Here is a 20083-nt window from a genome sequence, read left to right as displayed (position 1 = left end):
ATTTATTTTCATGGATTAAAGAGCAAGCTGAAGATTACTGAAAACAATGAGAAGGTTTTATAATCTAACTGTAATCCTTCATCAACTATAGGGAGGGGGTGAAATATTGCAGGGTCACTGTGTGTGTGCGTGTGTGAGGCTTTTTTTTTTAACTGCGAGTGTGTGGGGGGAAAAAAATGACCAAAAATTAATGGAATTGAAGGTTGAAAACACCCACCTTGTCTTTATCTACGCGGAGGAACTGCTTCACTGGAGCGTAAGTACTGAGAGAGAGAGAAATTGATTAAATTCATTCAATCAGCACTTTATGTGATTGCTGCAGCTATGAATTCTGGGATGATTGACGTCTGACAGATTGTTCCAGCCCAGCAACTCCCACAATTCTGCTCTGTGGCGTATTATGCAAAGTGAATCGTATTTAAGCCCTCCAGCTACACTCATGAGCGTCTGCGTGGCCTCAAGTCAGAGCGGCAGAACTCAATTTATGTTTCTGTGCAGATGCATGTGCGTCTAAATATGTGTTAATCCGTGCTTATGCGTATCTGAGCCTTACAATCGAATCTGGCCGGTGGACAGAGCGCTGGTGATCCAGACCAGGTCCAGAGTCTTGAAGGGAACCAGGACGAAGCTGACGTTGGCCGCCAGGTTCTTGGCGCTCTCCGGGTACATGAAATGGTGGGTGGTGTGGCTGCCGGCGTCCTCCTCATAGCCCACCGTCGGGGCCAGATTTATCCTGAGAGAGAGTCAGAGCAGTGTGAGAGATGTTCAGGCTGAGAGCTGTTAACCAGCTGGAGTCAGATAGGTGCCAAAATAGTTTGACAGGGATCTCATTTCGTGCCGACTCGCTGGCATCGTGCAGTTCCTGTAATTTCTCTGGAAGCAACTTTTTGTGGTGCACGACTTGAATTCATGCTCCTAGAAATTCCGGCTTTTTCAGAAGTGTTATTGGGAAATGAAAAGATCAACATCGGTTTCATTCATTGCCACATGGAGACAGTGCAGCAAGCTGTGAAACGTGACATTTGAACATTAATATAACATCAAACTCCCGAAGTCTACTTGGATGAGATTTTCTAGCAATGTTTTTGTGGTATTGTATTCTTGTGTGAGGAAGTATTTCACATGATAAAGTATTCTATATGTTTTGTTTTATTGCGACATCTAACTACGCGTGGTTTGGAAAATATCACTAGTTTACTTCTGAATTGCTATTTTTTTTTTGCTATTATGTGCTCAAAGATGAGACTTTTTCATAAAAACTTCATTTTTCTGTCATATTTAAACTCACCTATAATCAGAGACAATTTGATCTACTTGTCCCATTTGGCAGATTCTGAATAATGACATGATGAGAAATACCGGTGAAAATCTATGCTTTCATCTTTAATAGTTTCTGAGATGTTGTTGTTGAAACAAAGACTCAAATTAAAATGTGCAAATAAATTGAAATGGATTGATGGGCAAGTTTTTTTTTAAAAAAAAGACTGTCTTGGAAAGTATTTGATGTAAAGGCAGTAAAATGTTATGCAAAAGCTTGTCTGTGCAGCTGTCAGGGGGAGTTTGTTCCACAGTGTTGTAGCTAAAACAGTAACAGCATTATCCTCCTTTGTTTTAAGCCTGAACTTGTGAATTTTGATAATAATTGATCCATTGATCTGAGGGATTTTGGTGCGGGAAAAGAGGTTAAAAGTTCAGAGGTGTAAAGTGAAGCTGGAAAATGTGGAGATTTTTAAATAATGAATTCAATTCCGTCCAGATTGTCTTCTGTCCTACCAAAAAGGAGTTTTTTTTTTTAGATGACAAATCCTTGCGGAGGAAAGACTCCTACACACAACTGGACTAACTGAACTTCAAATACTGTTAATGTTTTAGCAGAAACAACATCATAAAAACCTGGATAACATTAATTTTTGCTGAGCCTCAATATAAAATTAAAGTTTTATATTTGTGGATGTTTCAGTTTGAAATTATAGAGAAAGGTATTCAGAGATTTTGGAACACTTTTGTGCTCTTTTTTGCATCAGTATTGGTGCTGAAATGTGGAAAAAGCCCTAAACCACATCACACAACTCAAAATATGTGATCCTGTGCATGCAGTTAAGAGTTGTGAGTTGCAGTAGTTGTGAGTTTTATGGAACAGCAATCAGCATACTAATTTAGACACGAAGCAACACGTTCAGCTGCGGTCAGATTAATAGAAAAGACACGACTGACAGCTAAGAAAGCAAATATTGACTAAAAACTTTGTATTCCTTTGTTCCAAACTCATTTTTCCCCTCGTCACTAAAGAAAGACAAGAATAATGTTATTCAGTTTCAGTGATCAAATTAGTTCCTCTTCTGTGCTTTTGTCTGCTGCCTCGAGGCTGAACAAGTTTTACGTTTGTTTACTTGCAGTTTATCTCACAGCTTTAACAATTCTCCTGACAAGGGGTTTTCCACGTCCGATAAAGCAGGTGTACCTTGTCCAGTGTAACCTTCAGGCAGACAGTAACTGAACCACTCGGCTCCACTCGAGACATTCGCTGTATTTACTGTACAATCGATGTGACTCACTGTCTGGAGGAGTGATCTGTTTATGTAAACAGGAAGGTGCACTTCGAATAAAAATCAAAGAATGGCCACTGACTGCACCTTCCCATATGCCAGTGAACAAAAAACAGATGTTTGTTCAGATAGCTGGAGTGAAAACGGTGTGCAGACAGGCGGTGGGCCGAACTGATTTTAAAAACAAATGAAAATCAAACCGCAGTGATGAGAAATCATTTCAGGAGACACAAGTTGGAAGCTGCCCACACAGGTCTGTGGAGAATGCAACACTAATGGATGCTATTGCCTTTAAAAAGCCACAAAATGCTGCTGAGTCTTTCATGGCGGCGGTTCGTGTCCTCACACACTGTGCAGGAAACAACATAAAGCCTGATTGTTCAGGAACAATCAGCCTCTGTGATCCATCACTGCTGCACCAAAACAACTGAGGGGAGGATTTACGTGCCTCTGTGAGCCGCTGTGTACGACAGAGACACAATTTATAGGCCTCAGCTTCTCGGATGTATACAGCGCTCTGTGGCGAGTCACATGACCTCTATCAGCCAATCAAAGAGCTGAATAGAAGGACAGCATTAACCCCCTGAACCTTAAAAAAAAAAAAACATCGGTGAGTTTGAAAGGGATCATGTTTCACAAAATTGCACTATTTGTCAGAAACAGAAACTGTAAAATCAGCTTAACCTTCCCATGGTCCTTGTTCAGTCGGAAACCTTTTCTGATATCATGACATTTCATCAAAATCACTTTATTCTACCGGTTTCTTTTCTTTTTTTTAAATTGTCAAAAAATGAACAGTCTACTCCAATTAGAATCGGTAAAAAAAACAAAAAAATTTTGCACTACTGAGAAAAACTGTGAGTCCATTGCTGACTTATAAAACCAACAGTTACAGTGGGTACAGAAAGTATTCAGACCCCTTGAAATTTTTCACTCTCTGTGTCATTGCAGCCATTTGCCAAAATCAAAAAAGTTCATTTTATTTCTCATTAATGTACACTCAGCACCCCATCTTGACAGAAAAAAACAGAAATGTAGAAATTTTTGCAAATTTATTAAAAAAAAACTGAAATATCACATGGTCAGAAGTATTCAGACCCTGTGCTCAGTATTGAGTAGAAGCACCCTTTTCAGCTAGTACAGCCATGAGTCTTCTTGGGAATGACGCAACAAGTTTTTCACACCTGGATTTGGGGATCCTCTGCCATTCTTCCTTGCAGATCCTCTCCAGTTCTGTCAGGTTGGATGGTGAACGTTGGTGGACAGACATTTTGAGGTCTCTCCAGAGATGCTCAATTGGGTTTAGGTCAGGGCTCTGGCTGGGTCAGTCAAGAACGGTCACAGAGTTGTTCTGAAGCCACTCCTTTGTTATTTTAGCTGTGTGCTTAGGGTCATTGTCCTGTTGAAAGGTGAACCTTCAGCCCAGTCTGAGGTCCTGAACACTCTGGAAGAGGTTTTCCTCCAGGATATCTCTGTACTTGGCCGCATTCATCCTTCCTTCAATTGCAACCAGTCGTCCTGTCCCTGCAGCTGAAAAACACCCCCACAACATGATGCTCCCACCACCATGTTTCACTGTAGGGATTGTATTGGGCAGGTGATGAGCAGTGCCTGGTTTTCTCCACACATACCGCTTAGAATTAACACCAAAAGTTCAATCTTGGTCTCATCAGACCAGAGAATCTTATTTCTCATAGTCTGGGAGTCCTTCGTGTGTTTTTTGGCAAACTCTGTGCGGGCTTTCATGTGTCTTGCACTGAGGAGAGGCTTCCGTCGGGCCACTCTGCCATAAAGCCCCGACTGGTGGAGGGCTGCAGTGATAGTTGACTGTGTGGAACTTTCTCCTATCTCCCGACTGCATCTCTGGAGCTCAGCCACAGCGATCTTTGGGTTCTTCTTTACCTCTCTCACCAAGGCTCTTCTCCCACCATTGCTCAGTTTGGCTGGACGGCCAGGTCTAGGAAGAGTTGTGGTCGTCCCAAACTTCTTCCATTTGAGGATTATGGAGGCCACTGTGCTCTTAGGAACCTTGAGTGCAGCAGAAATTCTTTTGTAACCTTGGCCAGATCTGTGCCTTGCCACAATTCTGTCTCTGAGCTCCTTGGGCAGTTCCTTCCACCTCATGATTCTCATTTGCTCTGACATGCACTGTGAGCTGTAAGGTCTGATATAGACAGGTGTGTGCCTTTCTTAATCAAGTCCAATCAGTTTAATTAAACACAGCTGGACTCCAATAAAGAAGCAGAACCATCTCGAGGAGGATCAGAAGAAATGGACAGCATGTGAGTTAAATGTGAATGTCGCTGCAAAGGGTCTGAATACTTCTGACCATGTGATATTTCAGTTTTTCTTTTTTAATAAATTTGAAAAAAAATTCTACATTTCTGTTTTTTCTGTCAAGATGGGGTGCTGAGTGTACATTAATGAGAAATAAAATGAACTTTTTTGATTTTGGCAAATGGCTGCAATGACACAGAGAGTGAAACATTTCAAGGGGTCTGAATACTTTCCGTACCCACTGTATGTGACTTCTTTTTTACTGTGAAAGATGCAAAATGTGAGCAAATAAACCACCAAAGCAACATGTTAATTGCATTTTTTTTGTAAAATAATAATTTAAAGAAAAGAATTTTATATTTATTATGACATAAGTTTGTTAAACAGCACAAAAACAGTTTTGAGTTCTCTCTACTTTTAGCTATTGTTGTGTAGTGTTTCCATAAAGGTACAGGACTTTAAATTGCAGTGAAAGATTGCGAGTAAAAATGAGTAAAAATGTGACAGGAGCAAAATAATGCCAAAAAACTTTGAAGGTTCAGAGGGTTCATGAATAAAAATGAAGTTAGGGATTTGAAATCAGGCAACTATAGCCAGCAGGCATATACTTTATGGCTCTAAAATCAGTAAATAAACCACCTAAACAACATGTTGTTTCCATTTGTTTCAATTTTTGTAAAATAATTCATTAGATAAATTCAGTCGTGTACTTTTCCCCCTTTTTTTGTATGATTGACAGCATTGTAATTGTGTCATTCTGCATGGGAGACATTTTTGAGTTTTTCCTACTTCTAGCCATGGTTGTTCTGTTTCCATAGAGGTGCAGGACTTTATTATGTTGTAGTGAAAAATTAGTGGTAATAATGGGTAAAAATGTGACAGGAGCAAGGAAAAAAAAAACAGCCAGAAACTTTAAGGTTCAAAGGGTTAACACAGACAACTATAGTCTGCAGGTTCACTGTAGAAAATGCAGATTGTGGACTTTATTCCAAAATTTGTAAACAAACCACCTAAACAACATGTTGATTCCATTTTTTTCATGTTCATTTTTTCTGTCCTTTTTTATGATTAACAGCATTATAGCTGCATCAGACTGCATGGAAGACATTTTTAAGTTCTCTCTACTTCTCGTCATGATTGTTTCATTTCCATAGAGCTGCAAGGCTTCATATTGCAGTGAACAAAGAGCCCACAGTGGGTAAAAATGTAAAGAAAAAATCACCCAGAAACTGCTTGGGGTTCAGATGGTTGAACTGTGAGATTAAATTTAGTATCTGACGCACACATCTGCCGTCTTCCTTGTAAGTGCACACAAAATCCGGATGACAGTGGAACTTTAATGGTGGTGGTATAGAGTTTTCCTCACATGAACTCTCTCCTGCCTCCTCCTCTTCCACTTCAAGCCTTCTTCTTGGGATCTAATTTAATTCCTCGCTCTTATCTAATGCATCCACTCTGCTCGTCTCTGCCCGTCTCACCTCATGATGTAGTTGTGTCCGTCGATGGTCGCTCCATATCCGGCCCCGCGGAGGTTTCCCGAGTTCCCAACCACGGCGCAGCGCAGGCAGCGTCCCGGATCCCACGAGCCGTACGGCGACCTTCCAGGAATCACCTGCGATAAAACAACCACCATCAAATCAAGCAGACTGGATTCATGCTGGAGAGGAAATGAAATGAGACACCAGAACAGCAAGACGCATAAAACAAGCTAACCTGCAGCTCAGACCTGACTGTGAAAATACATCCTGCTCGCAATGCTGGAGTGAATTCTTTATGAGAACCCGCATGAAAAATACATGAAGCACTTCTGCCTTCGGGGAGCTACACTGAGATATTTAAACATACAGACTGATGTGAAGCGCTGCGCTGCATTTACAGACAGAATGGGTTGAAAAAAAATAGATACACAGGTCACAGATAATGTGTAATAAAGACAATCTGTTCCGCTCAGCCTTTGGCCCGAGATTGTGAAGTAATGACTTGGCTGATTTTAGAGCAGCGTGGTAATGGAAAGATGAATTAATAATAAAAAAAAAATACCTGGAAGAGCCTCAGAAGCACCTGCTGGATGCTGTGGGGTTTAAACTGGGGCTGCAGCATCTACAGAGAAAGAGAAAGTCTGGTTAGGAAGCTTCCCCTCTGCTGGCAAATCCAATCTGACAACACACTTTAAATTTAGTTACTTTCCGTGTGTCTGCATGTACTCGGCGGAATTCATGTGCAAAGAAAGCAGGTGCTTGTCCTTCTTTTGTGGGTTTCTGTGCGTATATGTGTGTTTATGGAACAAAACTGTGTCAGAGTGAATGAACTGTGGTCAGAGGAGTGGAGGTATTGTTGTCCACATGCCAGAGACAAGAGGCAGCATGTTTCACAGAATCACCAAAATTACACCATTTATCAGAAACAGAAACTGTCAAATCAGTTTAACTTTCAGGATATTTCATCAGAATCACTTCACTCGACTTCTCATTAAAAATATCTCCAAAAATAAACAGCTTACTCTAATTAGACTCTGTGAAAAACTAAAAATTCTGCACTGCTGAGCAGAACTGTGCAGCCATTACTTCAACCAACAGTCACCAAACAAAAATTCAGGGACTTTTGAGCTGAACAGCAGGCTGTGTATTGGTAACACCTATGGGTACCTGGGAAAACGCCATTTTATTTTTACGTCATAAAATGTCATTTTATTTAAAATATATTTTATTTGAATAAAATGGTTATTAGACTAATAATAGTACTTTTTCTAATTTTCTACAGAATAAATCATCAAAGAAATTTACATTTTCTCCTATGCCATTAAACAGCAATCAGCGGAATCAAAGCTTGATATTGTGATAATTCAAGATAAGGCTTTATTGTACATCGCTGTTTCAAAAATTCTCCAAAAATAAATTGCTTATTCTGATTGGATTCTGTCACAAATAAAAAAAAATGCACTTCTTGGCACAACTGTGAAGCTATCATTGACTTGGAAATATGGTATTTCATTTATATTATTATATTATTAATAATTCAAAAATTTTTGCAATTTTTCTTAAATAAATAAGCAAAGAAATGTATGTTTTCTCCTTTTTAAATGTATTATTCTAATAATAATTATTATTGACATTGATTACAGGTTTCTAAATGTTTGGGTCAAATAAAATGCAAAAGAAACTAGCTTTAATTTTCTTTATTTTATGATTTGATATTTTTGATGATATAATTCTGTTAAACTACATGAAAACTTTTTTTTTTTTTTTTTTAGTTCTTACAGCCTCTAGTCATAGTTGTTCTGTTTCCATAGAGGTGCAGGACCAGTAAAAAATAATCACCTTACAGTGAGTAAAAAATGTAACACAGAGCAAAATGATGCCCTAAAACTTTGGTATTCAGAGGGTTAATGAATATCAGTGAAATTAAGAATTTAAAATGAGGTAAATACAATGTGCAGGTTTACTGTGGATGCAAATTCTGAGTTTTACTCCAAAACAAGTAAGCAAACCCTCTGTACAATATGCTAATTGTGTTTTTTTTTTTGTATTTTTCCTTGTTTTTTTTTTTTTATTACTTGCAGCATTATAGTTGTGTGATTGAGAGATTCTTAAGTTCTAACCATGGTTGTGTTGTTTAAAAAAAAAAAAACAGATGGCAGTGGAAGAATAGATGAAAAATCTCCCAAAGAAAGCAGCGTGGGAGCCTCTAAGCACCTTGTAAACTTCTCACTCCCACCAAGATCGCTTTTTTTCTGACTATTTGTGTCCGGCTGGCTGCACATAAACCGTTCGGAAACTCGAAAACCTCCAGAATGAATAGAGGGCGGATTAAAAAAGTAGAAGTTTCCGTCCAAAGGAAGTAGAAGAGGAGAGAGAATAGAGGGTTTAAATGGAAGACGAAGAGCAGAGGAGGATGATACTGTGGGTGATTCTGTGCTTTAGGTGTCTTTCTGTCTGTCAGAGGATTAATGGATAAATAGCAGCATGAATGCAAAGCTATTACTGGTCTGCACACACACACACAAAAAAAACCCCTCACATTGAGATCTTCTCTTTGACTGCTGTGAAAGTGGCTTTAATGCACTGTTGAACAACTAGTTTGAAAACATTAAATGCCATTTAAGAGTTTTAACTCAAACAGAATCCATTATAATGTAAATAAGCAAGGTCGTCTAATTAAAATGGATATGAAAGCAGAGCTGTTAAAAGCACTAAATAAACCACAGTCAGAATATTAAATAGGATTCAGACCGAACAGTTCAAATATGAAATTATTGATGAGCTACTTAACAACAGCAGAATATTTGGTAATTCTTTTAAGATGCAAAACAGCTGATTAAAATGTGCACATTAACACGGCTGCAGTCGTTCTACTATACTGTCTGTATATAGAAGACGACCCGTTGAAATTTGGGCGACGCTGTCTTGTTTTTTGTTTTTTTGTAACCAAATGTTAAACAGCGAGTGGTGGAATTTACCGTGAACTCGAGAACAATAAGCTGGTACATACAATGTAAACCCTAAAACATAGCCTTCTTTTCCCGAACTTTTTATTGAAATCATACGGGCTGGTTACAGTTTTTTCTTTTCACTTCAACATTTTCAGCCATGTACTTTATAAACTGACATAGAGTTGTATAAAAAAATGTGTATATATGTAAAAATTGATAAATGAGTGATAGTAATGAAAAAGAAAATAATGCTAATGATACTAATAGGAGGAATAATAATAATAAAGGATATAAATCAATACATTTTGAGTAGCTACACAAATAGAAAATATACATTCTGTAGAAAATACATCCCAACACTATAAAATAAGTGTCAGAAATGTATGGAAAATGCTACCAATGCTCAACTATCTCTCTCATTCTCCTTCAGTGCAATACATGATGATACATTTTAGTTAGTTAATTACTGTCGACTGCATTCTGCTTTTCATGGTGTATTGTGTGACATTTTAGTGACTAAATAGGGTCTAACAATAGTAACTTAACATTCAAACAGCATTATAAAGATAATTTTGGACATAGCAAAAGAATGTGATTTGAGAAGCAGCCATTTTCTTTTAAGCTTCCTCTATTCTTATTTAATACAGCTCTCTGTAACGTAACCTATAGCGCCACCTTCTGTCAGCCTAGTTTTTCACTCCCAACCCGTTAATGGAAAATTACATCTTTTTTTAGAAACATTTTTTCAACTTTTCAAAAACTTTCTTGACAATTACATTGAAGCGTGACTGGCAGAATTCGACTGATGTGGGTTTTTTTGTTTGTTGAGGGCCAATGCTGATTCTGATCATTGGTAGTCAAGAAAGTCTGATAATCAGTGTGTTAAATGAAATGTTTCAACAGTGTATGATAGCAGAGAACCTGTCATTCATAGCTAGACTTCTTCATTAATAAGGGGGACCACAGTTAAATATGTGAAACAGAAACAGAAGCGACTAAATTAGCACGGTCTGTGTTGTTTATGTGGATCCACGGAGATTGATCACTTTGTTTACTGCAGTTAAGTCTGCTGTTCTTCTGTATTTTCTTAATCATTCACTGTTCATTTTTATTGCTCATGGAGGTCCATGATGTTAAAGCTTTGTTAATTATTGTTTTCCAGACTCTGTTTCAGGTTAATCTGTGGCTGCCTTCTAACTTAGCCGCTAGTCGTTAGCTCAGCCTTAGCCACAGTAAGAGAAGCGAATTCACTGGTTTGTTTCTTGTTCAGTTTTTGCTGCTTGAGAGACATTTGTGAGACCACAGAGTGACGATAGACAGGGAGGAGGCTGCATCAGACCTGAAGTAGCATTTATCAATAATTTGTCAATAAAAATACAGATAATTGGAAAAATGCCACATATTGGCCACGATAATCGGCTAGGCTGATAATCGGTCTATCCGTTATGATGACCGATGCTTGGGGACTGTAGTTGTTTCCCAGAGTGACTGCATGGTGGAAATAGTGGTTTTATCCTCAGAGTCTATATCTGGTCAGAGTAACGGCCGCTTGAAAACCCAAGAACTCAACCTTTAAGATCAAAGCTGTAAATCAGGCACCTGTCACTTTAGATTGGAAGAGTCCTTGTGTTCTCAGAGGCATGAAATATTGTGAAGCCAACAGTCCAGTGTCAACGGTAAAAATCCATTGCTGCTGTGGTCTATTCATTGCACTGAGTGCCTTTTACCGTGCTGGATCTCCATGTTGTACCGCCTCATTGTGGGACGATGACACAGACGAGCAGCAGCCGACAAAGACAAGTTGTCCAATTAAAAATAAATATTGTCGCTGTTTGAGCATCTGCCAAACCACACGGACGGATGTGCATTCATGCATGTGAAGATAAAGCAAACACCTGCACACATAATAAAAAAAAAATCTCCCCCAAAACAAAAATGCAGACACACAAAAGTTCCATCAGGATATTGGCAGCCTCTTTGCCACAAACCATCTTTTCCTTTCTGCCTCCCTCCCACACAGCAATCTTCATTTTCACACTCCTTTTGTCGCCACTGCCTTTGCACCCACCATCGGCCTTAATTCTCCCAACACAGATCTCATTCGCTCACATTTTCATTCATGCATCCTCTCCGACACTCTCCCTGCTCTCATGTCTGATTCCTTTCCTTTAATTTCCCTTGTTCCCTCTTTGTTTCTCCTCCTCCTCCTCCCGTCTTCCTTTGTCTCTCTGGGACGCCTTTGCGGCTCATCAGCGCTGATCAGAGACCAGTAATCTTTCTTTTTTTACACCTTCTGACTGTGTTTCTGTCGGCTCTCCTGTCCTTCTCCTCTGTTCCTTCCCTCCATCCTTGTGTCTCCGGTTGCCTGTGTGATGCCCAGAGCCAGCTTGGCGTTCTGCACCGCTGTTGTTCAGGGGCTACTAATTTTTGGCAGATGTTTCTCAGCAGCCGAGCCAAACGCCGTCTTGCTTCCTTCATCTCGGCTGTCTTCTGACTCCTCAAGTATGAGCTTCCTTGCACCTACGTCCAAGTAAATGCCCATTTTCTTTTTCATTTAAAACAATATTTCACTGCTGCTACTTCCAGGGGCCACACAAGGTGCTCAAACTGAGCTCAGTTGTACAGTAACTGTCAACTAATTGGAGAGTTATGCATTGCAGCACAGAATTTCTTGCGTATATATTAACTTTTAAATACTATTTACACCCTGAACTGTTACATACCTGACAAAACCGACAAAAATAAGTTGATTTAACCCCTAAAAACTACTTTCTGTATATTAATGTTACATATCTAGCTATTTTTCTCCTTTAGAATAATCCCTTCGTGCCTTAAGATGGTTTAGATGTGACTATACATCTTTGCTTCTTCTAGAATGTGCAGATCTATGAAGCCCCTTTCTCCCTCTTATAACCAAACTGCAGCTCCAGCACACCAGCTCTCCTGCAACTTTGCTAAAACCTTTTAAAACTGCTCTACATTACCTCAAATTATTACATTTTCACAACTGTTTCTGTTCAACCATCCCTGATTTGTCAGATTGTTATGGCATAAAATATGGCTATTTATGAAGGCATCTGTGAAGTTGTACTTGGATATATCAAATACTTGAATAACAATTTTCAAAAGTGACCGTCTGCCCATTTTTGACATGTTTATTTTCTGCAGTTTGAGACTGTTTAAATGGTGAAATCTCAGGAGCTATTTAAGATACAAGCCCACATTTTTTATTATTTATCATCATGACATTGATTCAGAATTTGCAATATTGAACAAAGAGATCAAATAGTGTCTGAATATGAGTGAGTTGAAGAAAAGAAAAAATTAAACTGGAAATGGAAAGTCCCATCTTTGTGCACGTATATAGCAATGAAATTCATTATGCAGAATTCAACTAGTGATATTTTCTGAACCACGTGTATGCACCACAAAAACAAAAATATGGCTCAATCCAAGTAGAACAGAATTGGTGACTATTCCCAAAGAAATTACACAAAACTACACGACAAGTCTCCACCAAACTAAAGTTTTTGCCTGCAAAGTGGGATCTAAAATTGAAAAAACATGCCCATATAAAAAAATGTTTGCTCTCTTAGTTACATTTGGATAATCATGCTGTTTTCCAGATGCTGAATCAGTGACATGATGAGAAATAGCTGTGAAGATATCAAGCTATTACCTTTAATAGTTTCTCAGATATGGTCATTCAAACAGCCGCTAATTGCAAAGAAAGTGGGTGAGATTTAATTATCTTCAAAAATTTACAGACACCATTGTAAATACCCATAGTGTATGATTTTAAAAAGTTTCTACATTTGAAATAAACACAATATGAACATTCTAACAAGGATAAAAACCTTGATTTTCACCACAAGGAGTGTTTGAAAGTTGAAAAATAACAGTTTGAAACCCGCTGTTATTTTCCAAGCAAGGACAAACTAAATCAAGGTTTCACAAACGGCAAACAAATCCCAGAATCCAATCAGTGCAAGCAATTTTTCTGCCTCAAAAAGATTAAATGAGTTATTGAAAATCACCCGGAGCGATTTTTCAAAGAATCAAAGCAACCAGTGGAACGTCGGCTTCTTTAATCAGTAGAAAACTGGTGGTTGAGTGTTTCTAATCCTCAGTGAGAAAATGTTTGAACAAAGCTACAACAGCATTCAAGTTGTGAACAGCAAAACAATTCCTCAAACTGTTGTCTTTCATTTAACGCTTCCTCTCCTGAGGCAGGAGAGCACAATAACACATTAAGCTTTGATTGAACAGCAAATACTGCAATCACGCGTGCACATAATCGTTTGTTTTCATTTCCTTCGCAGAGTTGCCTGATTGGACTCGGACAGAAAGAAATTAAAAAATAAGAAAATCAAGACATGGAAGAAGACAAACAATTAAAAAAAGCGGATTATTTTGCCATTTGGTTTGGTTACATCAGCTTTCCATATTAGAGCACTCTCAAGTAAAGAATATCCTCTCAGAAGAAGCAGTAATGGACCGTGGAGCCTCTTTGAATCACTGATGTCTGTTTTTGAGAAAGTCTTTACCAGGAAACAACCTTTTATTCTGTCTTCTGATTCCCAAAAGCAAACACTGGACCTCCTACTCACCTTTTACATTGAAAAAAACCCCACAATAACGGTGAGAAACACAACCCAGAGGCCGATCCATTATTCCTCTTGCTCTCTGCCATCCATTAACTCATGTTTAGTTAAAATGGATTTATTGATTCGAGTGCTGGAGATCTGCTGACTGCAATGTCAAAGATATTCTGCAGTTGCTGTAAGGAAAGGTCAGTAAATCCTCATTTAAAAGCCAGCAGGAGCTGATCGAGGCCTAATTCATAGATAGACACACAGGAGAGTGACATTTTTTAAAGCCTGTTACAGCAGCTCCCAACGGTAAATGAAGCGAAATGAAGGTGTGTAATTAAACGCACATCATGTAAGTGCGGCGCCACTAAAAAATGCTTTGTGGCTTTTGGAGAGTGGACAGAATGACGTCCATTAACATCAACAGCAGCTCACCTCGCAGCTCCGCTGCTGTGAAAATGGACGAAATGTATCAGGACAATTGAGTTTGGATTAATGAGGGAACAGGGAGAACTTGAAAATAAACGCCCATGAAGAGAGTTTACATTCATTCCTTTGAAAGTCTGCAGACGCCGCCCTGTTTATCCGGCTTGCAGAGACGGGCAGCTTTATAGCCCCGGGCTCTGTTTCATTCAATCCTAAATCATGAGAGCTTCTACAAGCACTTCTGCGCAGAAAAAATTCCAAAAACAACTCATTGGAACTTCTTAAGATCGGTTGGTGCTTGAAGAGACAAACAGTTGAAACATCAAGTTGTCTTCACATCTCTTCCTGCCTTTAAACGGTTTAGATGTGACTCTACATCCAGATGTGCAAATCTATGAAGCCTTCGCCTCCCATTTTTAACCAAGCACCTAGCCTCCCTCTTATAACCAAGCTCACCAGTTCACCTACAACTCTGCTAAAACACAGTTAAACTGCTCTTAAATGTTTTATTTTCAGAACAGTTTCTCCTCAACCATGTCTGATTTGCTTACATGTTTTATTGCATAAAATCAGGATATTTTAAAGATATTTGGGAAATTTTAGCTTGATATACCAAATAGTCTCTGACATACATTTTTTTTTAAGTTGCCCATTTTTAAGCATGTTTTTTTGGCTTTTTGAAAAACAATATCTCAGGAACTATTAAAGATAAAAGCCTGAAATGTTCACAATTGTTTTTCATCATGTTGCATTTTTTTCAAATATTTTTCATTTTCTGATCCTACTTTGTAGGCATAAACTTTAGTAAGAAGCAGATTTAGCACGTAGTTTTTGTGTAATTTCTGTACGAATTATCTATATTTTGAAACTACAGAACATTTTGTTTTTGTGGTACAACTTCTCAAACCTGCTCAATCTGTTAGTTAAGTCCAACAAAATAACTTTTTAAGATTTAAATCACCTTACTTAACTTAAGCCTAAGTCTAGTGTTTTATGTTTACAAAGTATTTTATGTGTTTTGTTTTGTATTATTGTGACACGCAGCTACATATCATTCAGAAAATATCACTAGTTGTCTTTGAATTTGTAAATCTTGCAAAATTGGACAGGTAGATTAAATAGTCTCTAATTATGGATGAGCTGAAGTGAGACAATAATTTGAAGCTATCATGAAAAATCACGTTTGTGCAAAAACAAACAAAAAAGTGATAATGCAGAAGTCAACTAGTGAACCACATGTAGCTGCAATAATACAAACAAAAACATACAGAATATGAAATACTTGGTCACAAACATGACAAAAGTTATTTTTGCAAGTATGACAAGTTGTACCACAAGAGCAAAAGCATTGATGAATCTATAATAATATAATAAAAAAATAAATAAATAAACCTGAATGCTTGATCCCTACAGGCTATTTTTGGTCCCTGCAAATCAATGCGAAGTTGTTCAGAGACATCCACTTTATGCTGTGATGAAACCTTCCATTGATGGTAGTGGTCTCTTCCAGGATGATAATGCCCCCATCAGATGGACTTGAGGGGTCACTGAATGGTTTGAAGAGCATAAAAATGATGTGAATCAGATGCTTTAGCCTTCACAATCAGCAGATCTCAACCCAGCTGAACAACTGAGCAAGATTTTAGAAAGACGTGTCTATTACCATCATCAAAGCACCAAATGAGGGAATATCTTTTGGAATAAATGGTGTTCATATTTCCAGAATTGTTTTTTAAAAAAACAACCTAGAAAATCAATGCCGGGGTGCACTGAAGACACTTTAAATTGAGTTTTCCTTTAATTTTTCATCTCTCTGAAACCATGACGGCTCACATATCAGCAGCAGTAAGTAGAGAAGTAAGCTGAGTGTCTGATCCAGTTCGATGATTACCGATCACATCAACAGGCCCATGTAATGAACGATTATAAATAATTATGGAGGAAACAGCTGCTCTGCTGCAAACGTAACGCACACAGTGGAGACGCACATGTGGATCCTGCTGCTGCTGCTGTGTGTCGGCTGCAGGGATTTATTTATCTCACGAACTACATACAAGCGGCTGTAAACAGAACTCCAGCAGACGTGTTTGACAGTTCAGAGGAGCTTGGCAGGAGGAGCTGTAATTGCTGGATGGATAGACATGATGTATACTACATATCTGTGTCTGCAGGCTGGTCGACTGATATCCAAACTGTGTTTGCATGTGGAGGCGTTTGTGTGTACGAGAAAACTGGCAGATCGAATTCGCAGAGCAGTTGTTCAGTTAATTTGTGTGTGTTTTTCCGTGTAGTTTCATTTCTCAAATATAAGCATCTCCGAACCCGCTGGCAGGTTTGACAGGCATGGTGATTTTATTTTATTTTTTTTGAAATGGCAAAATTACACCATTTATCACAGCCAGAAACTGAACCAGAAGACAGAAATAATGGCCAATTTTCAATTACTGCTCTTGAGCTGCTCAAGAAATGCACTGTTCTGTTGAAAAATGGAACCAAATCTAAGATTGAAATGGTGGTATTTCATCAAAGTCCCTTCTTTCGACATGATAATTTAAAAATGTGTTAAAAATAAAGTGTGTGTACTGACCGGATTCTGTGAAAAAATAAAAAATTCTGTGCTCCTCTGCGTAACCATGGGGCCATGAGCGATTTAGCAGCGAGAAACGGCCGCATGACAAAAATTCAAATTTTTGGACGTACTGCAAGCTGTGTATCAAAGCTTACAATTATGATATTTGCATGTTTTTTTTTTTCATATTTGCGATTATGCGCTGCAGGACAGAAAGTCAGAAAATCTTTACCATCAGCATTTAGATTATTTATTCTAAAGTAAACAGATGAGACTCCAGACAGTTGAATTTCCCTTTGGGGATTAATAAAGTTATTGTATTATTGTATTCAATCAAAATCAAGTTATACGCTTTATGGCTCACTTAAAGCAATTCACCAAAAATCCACCTTTTCTATGACTATATTCTGTACAAAGCAGAAAATTTTGCACTACTCTTCACAAGCATGAAGCAATGAGTGACTCAGTTTTGACCAAACTGTGTTGAACTGCAGGATATGTTTACACACAGGAGACAGTATGGAGACAAAAATTAAAATGTAAAAATGTGTTTATTTTAAATCATCAAAATTACTCAATTTATCAGACCCAGAAGCTGTGAAAACAGAAAAAAAATTGTCAGATTTTCAGTTCTTGAGCTACTTTTCTGTGATGTCATCAGAAAATTAACCAAATCTAAGTTTAAAATGATTGCATTTATGACAAATTATATTTTTCTACGTCTCATTACGAATTCAGCAAAGAACTGTTTACTTTATCCCAATGTTGCAAAAAAGAAAGAAATTCTGCACTCCTTGGTGCCACTGTTAAGCCATGACTGACTCCACTGCAACCAACAGTCAAGAGTCAAAAATTAAGGATTTTTTCATCTGAACTGCAGGCAGTGTTTACACTGAGCAGATAGGAAACAGTACAGAAACAAATAAGATTATAAGTAGTAAATTATAACGTATGTAGAGCCATCTTTTTGCCAGTATTTTTAACACACATGGACACTTGGGAAATATTGTACATGTTGATTACATGTTTTTTAATTTTTGTAAAACAGAAGAAATTAATCCATCCATCCATAATCTATACTCCGCTTAATCCTCATTAGGGTCACAGGGGGCCTGGAGTCTATCCCAGCTGACTTAGGGTGAAAGCAGAGGACACCAGTCCATCACAGGACTACACATAGAGACAAACAATCACAGTCACACCTAGACAATTCAGTCACCAATTAACCTCTGCATGTTTTTGGACTGTGGGAGGAAGCCCATGCGTGCACAGAGAAAACATGCAAACTCCATGCAGAAGGATCCCAGCAAGGCCGGGACGTAAACCGGATTTCTTCTAGCTTCGAGGCAACGGTGCTAACCACTGACCCACTGTGCAACCCAAAAGAAATTCAGCTTTTCCTCTTTCTTTACACTTTATGACATTGTAACTCTGTCAAACATCACAGAAGCCATTTTTGTGTTCTCTCGGCGGGTTAAAACCAAATGCCACACAAAACATCAGTGTTCACAGGCCTAAAAACGAAGAGCAATAAAAACTGGAATGAAATCTGCAGTTTACGATTATTCCTGCAGAATCCATGCGTCTTTAGACGCTCAAAGATGTTTTTTTATGATCATCTTAGTCTTAAGATGCTCTAGGGAAGCAGAATCGTCTAGTTTTATTCTTTAGTTCATTTTATTATCCTCTTGTTCCATATTGTTCTCGTTTTCAGCCCAACCTTCCTATTGTTCTGCTTTAATTGTAAGTCTATAAATCCTCCCTCTCTTTTTCCTATCGCTTGTGTTGCCTCTGTCTCTGCTTTATTTTATTTTCAACCTCCCCCGTCCACTGCTGCTCTACGTCTTTTCTGCCTCTCATTTATTTCCCCTCTCCCAGTTCATCACCTCTCTGTTGCAGTGTGACCTAATGACTTGGCAGCTGTTGGCCTGTGTTTGCAGTTTTCTGCCATTTCAGAGCTGGACTGAGGATCCGGCTTTGAAGCAGCCGGTGAAGGACACCAAACTGGAAGCGCCACACACACAGGCACATTTATTCTTAGATTTAAGTAGGAAAACGCCAAAAAAGATGAATCCTGACACGCTAACACAGGGCAACGACTCTTTAATTAAGTGCCTCCCGTCTCTCTCTCTTGGAAGACGGATTCATTTGAGTTTCTTTACTCATTACTCTGTGGCAGTTTAAGGAAAACCCGGTGGCCATCCCTGTTTGTTTCACTTCCCGACATGAGCACCATGACACATGACTGGCAGGAAGACATGAGGAGCATGTAGTTCTTGTTTGAGGGGGATTGGTTGGCTCAGCGATGAGGAGGGATGAGGAGGATGTGATTATGATGTATTACACCCACTTATGTCGGTGTCCTAATAAACTTATATCTCCCGTGTAACTGGCTGCCCCCCTTTGAGTCGCGCACACAAATAGAAAGTGTTTGATGGAGCTCCAAACACTGTCGAGACTGATTAGATAATGTAGAATATGTAATCTTATTATTGCGTTATGTTTAATGAATATCAATGAAGTTAGAGATATTTAAACCTCTGAACCCTAAAACCCACTAAAGGCTCAGTGTATTTTTGTACAAACTGCCAAAATTAAACCATTTAGCGAAGTCAGGAACTGTAAAAACAGAGAATTGTCAAATTTTTAACTTTCTGATGGTCCTTAAACTGCTTGTTTGTGTAGTTCTGTTGGATAATGAACCAAATCTAGGCTTAAAATGTATTTCTCAAAATCCAATTTTTGTACACGTCTCATTCAAAAATCTGCCAAGGATACATCGATCAAATATTGTCAAAATCTAAAAATTCCGCAATCCTTCATGCAAGCAGTAAGTCATAATTGACTCAGCTGCAACCAACAGTCACATGTGAGAAATTCAGCAGATCTTGGCTGAACTGCAGGCAGTGTTTAAAAATTTAAGTAATAAAATATCTATAGTACACCCTGTGCCAAATTATTAGGCAAGTAGGTTTTTTGGCCAAAACATAGTCTTAGAAATAAGTCCAGGCCTTCCCACTTTTAAATATTCTTCTCCTACGCTGACTTTGCATTTGTCAGACATCATTTCAAATTATATTACATTTAATGCAAGAAAATCACCACGTATGTCAAAAGTGCATGTGCCAAATTATTAGGCAAGTTTTAGCTTTCATCAAAATGGGACAAAAAAAAAAGGACTTACCGGCTACAGAAAAGAGCCAAATAGTTCAGTTGCTGTCAGAAAAACGTACTCCCAATAAAA

The 20083-nt window shown here is 38.4% G+C and overlaps 1 protein-coding gene across 2 annotated transcripts in view; it reads right to left on the bottom strand.

Annotated features, from left to right (window-relative positions):
• The window catches only part of st3gal2 (ST3 beta-galactoside alpha-2,3-sialyltransferase 2), a 106995-nt gene that overhangs the window by 13253 nt on the left and 73659 nt on the right, over positions 1 to 20083 (bottom strand). For both annotated transcript variants that reach the window (XM_051951479.1, XM_051951480.1), the window contains exons 4-7: positions 6864 to 6923; positions 6302 to 6435; positions 554 to 733; positions 218 to 263 (exon numbers count right to left, since the gene is read on the bottom strand). In XM_051951479.1, coding sequence (XP_051807439.1) covers positions 218 to 263; positions 554 to 733; positions 6302 to 6435; positions 6864 to 6923 — 420 coding nt within the window. The remainder of the gene's footprint in view (positions 1 to 217; positions 264 to 553; positions 734 to 6301; positions 6436 to 6863; positions 6924 to 20083) is intronic.

Source organism: Acanthochromis polyacanthus, chromosome 8, assembly GCF_021347895.1.
Source record: "Acanthochromis polyacanthus isolate Apoly-LR-REF ecotype Palm Island chromosome 8, KAUST_Apoly_ChrSc, whole genome shotgun sequence".
NCBI classification, from domain to species: Eukaryota; Metazoa; Chordata; class Actinopteri; family Pomacentridae; genus Acanthochromis; species Acanthochromis polyacanthus.
The sequence above is the reverse complement of the archived record's forward strand: the minus strand, read 5'-3'. Positions and strand labels throughout refer to the sequence as shown.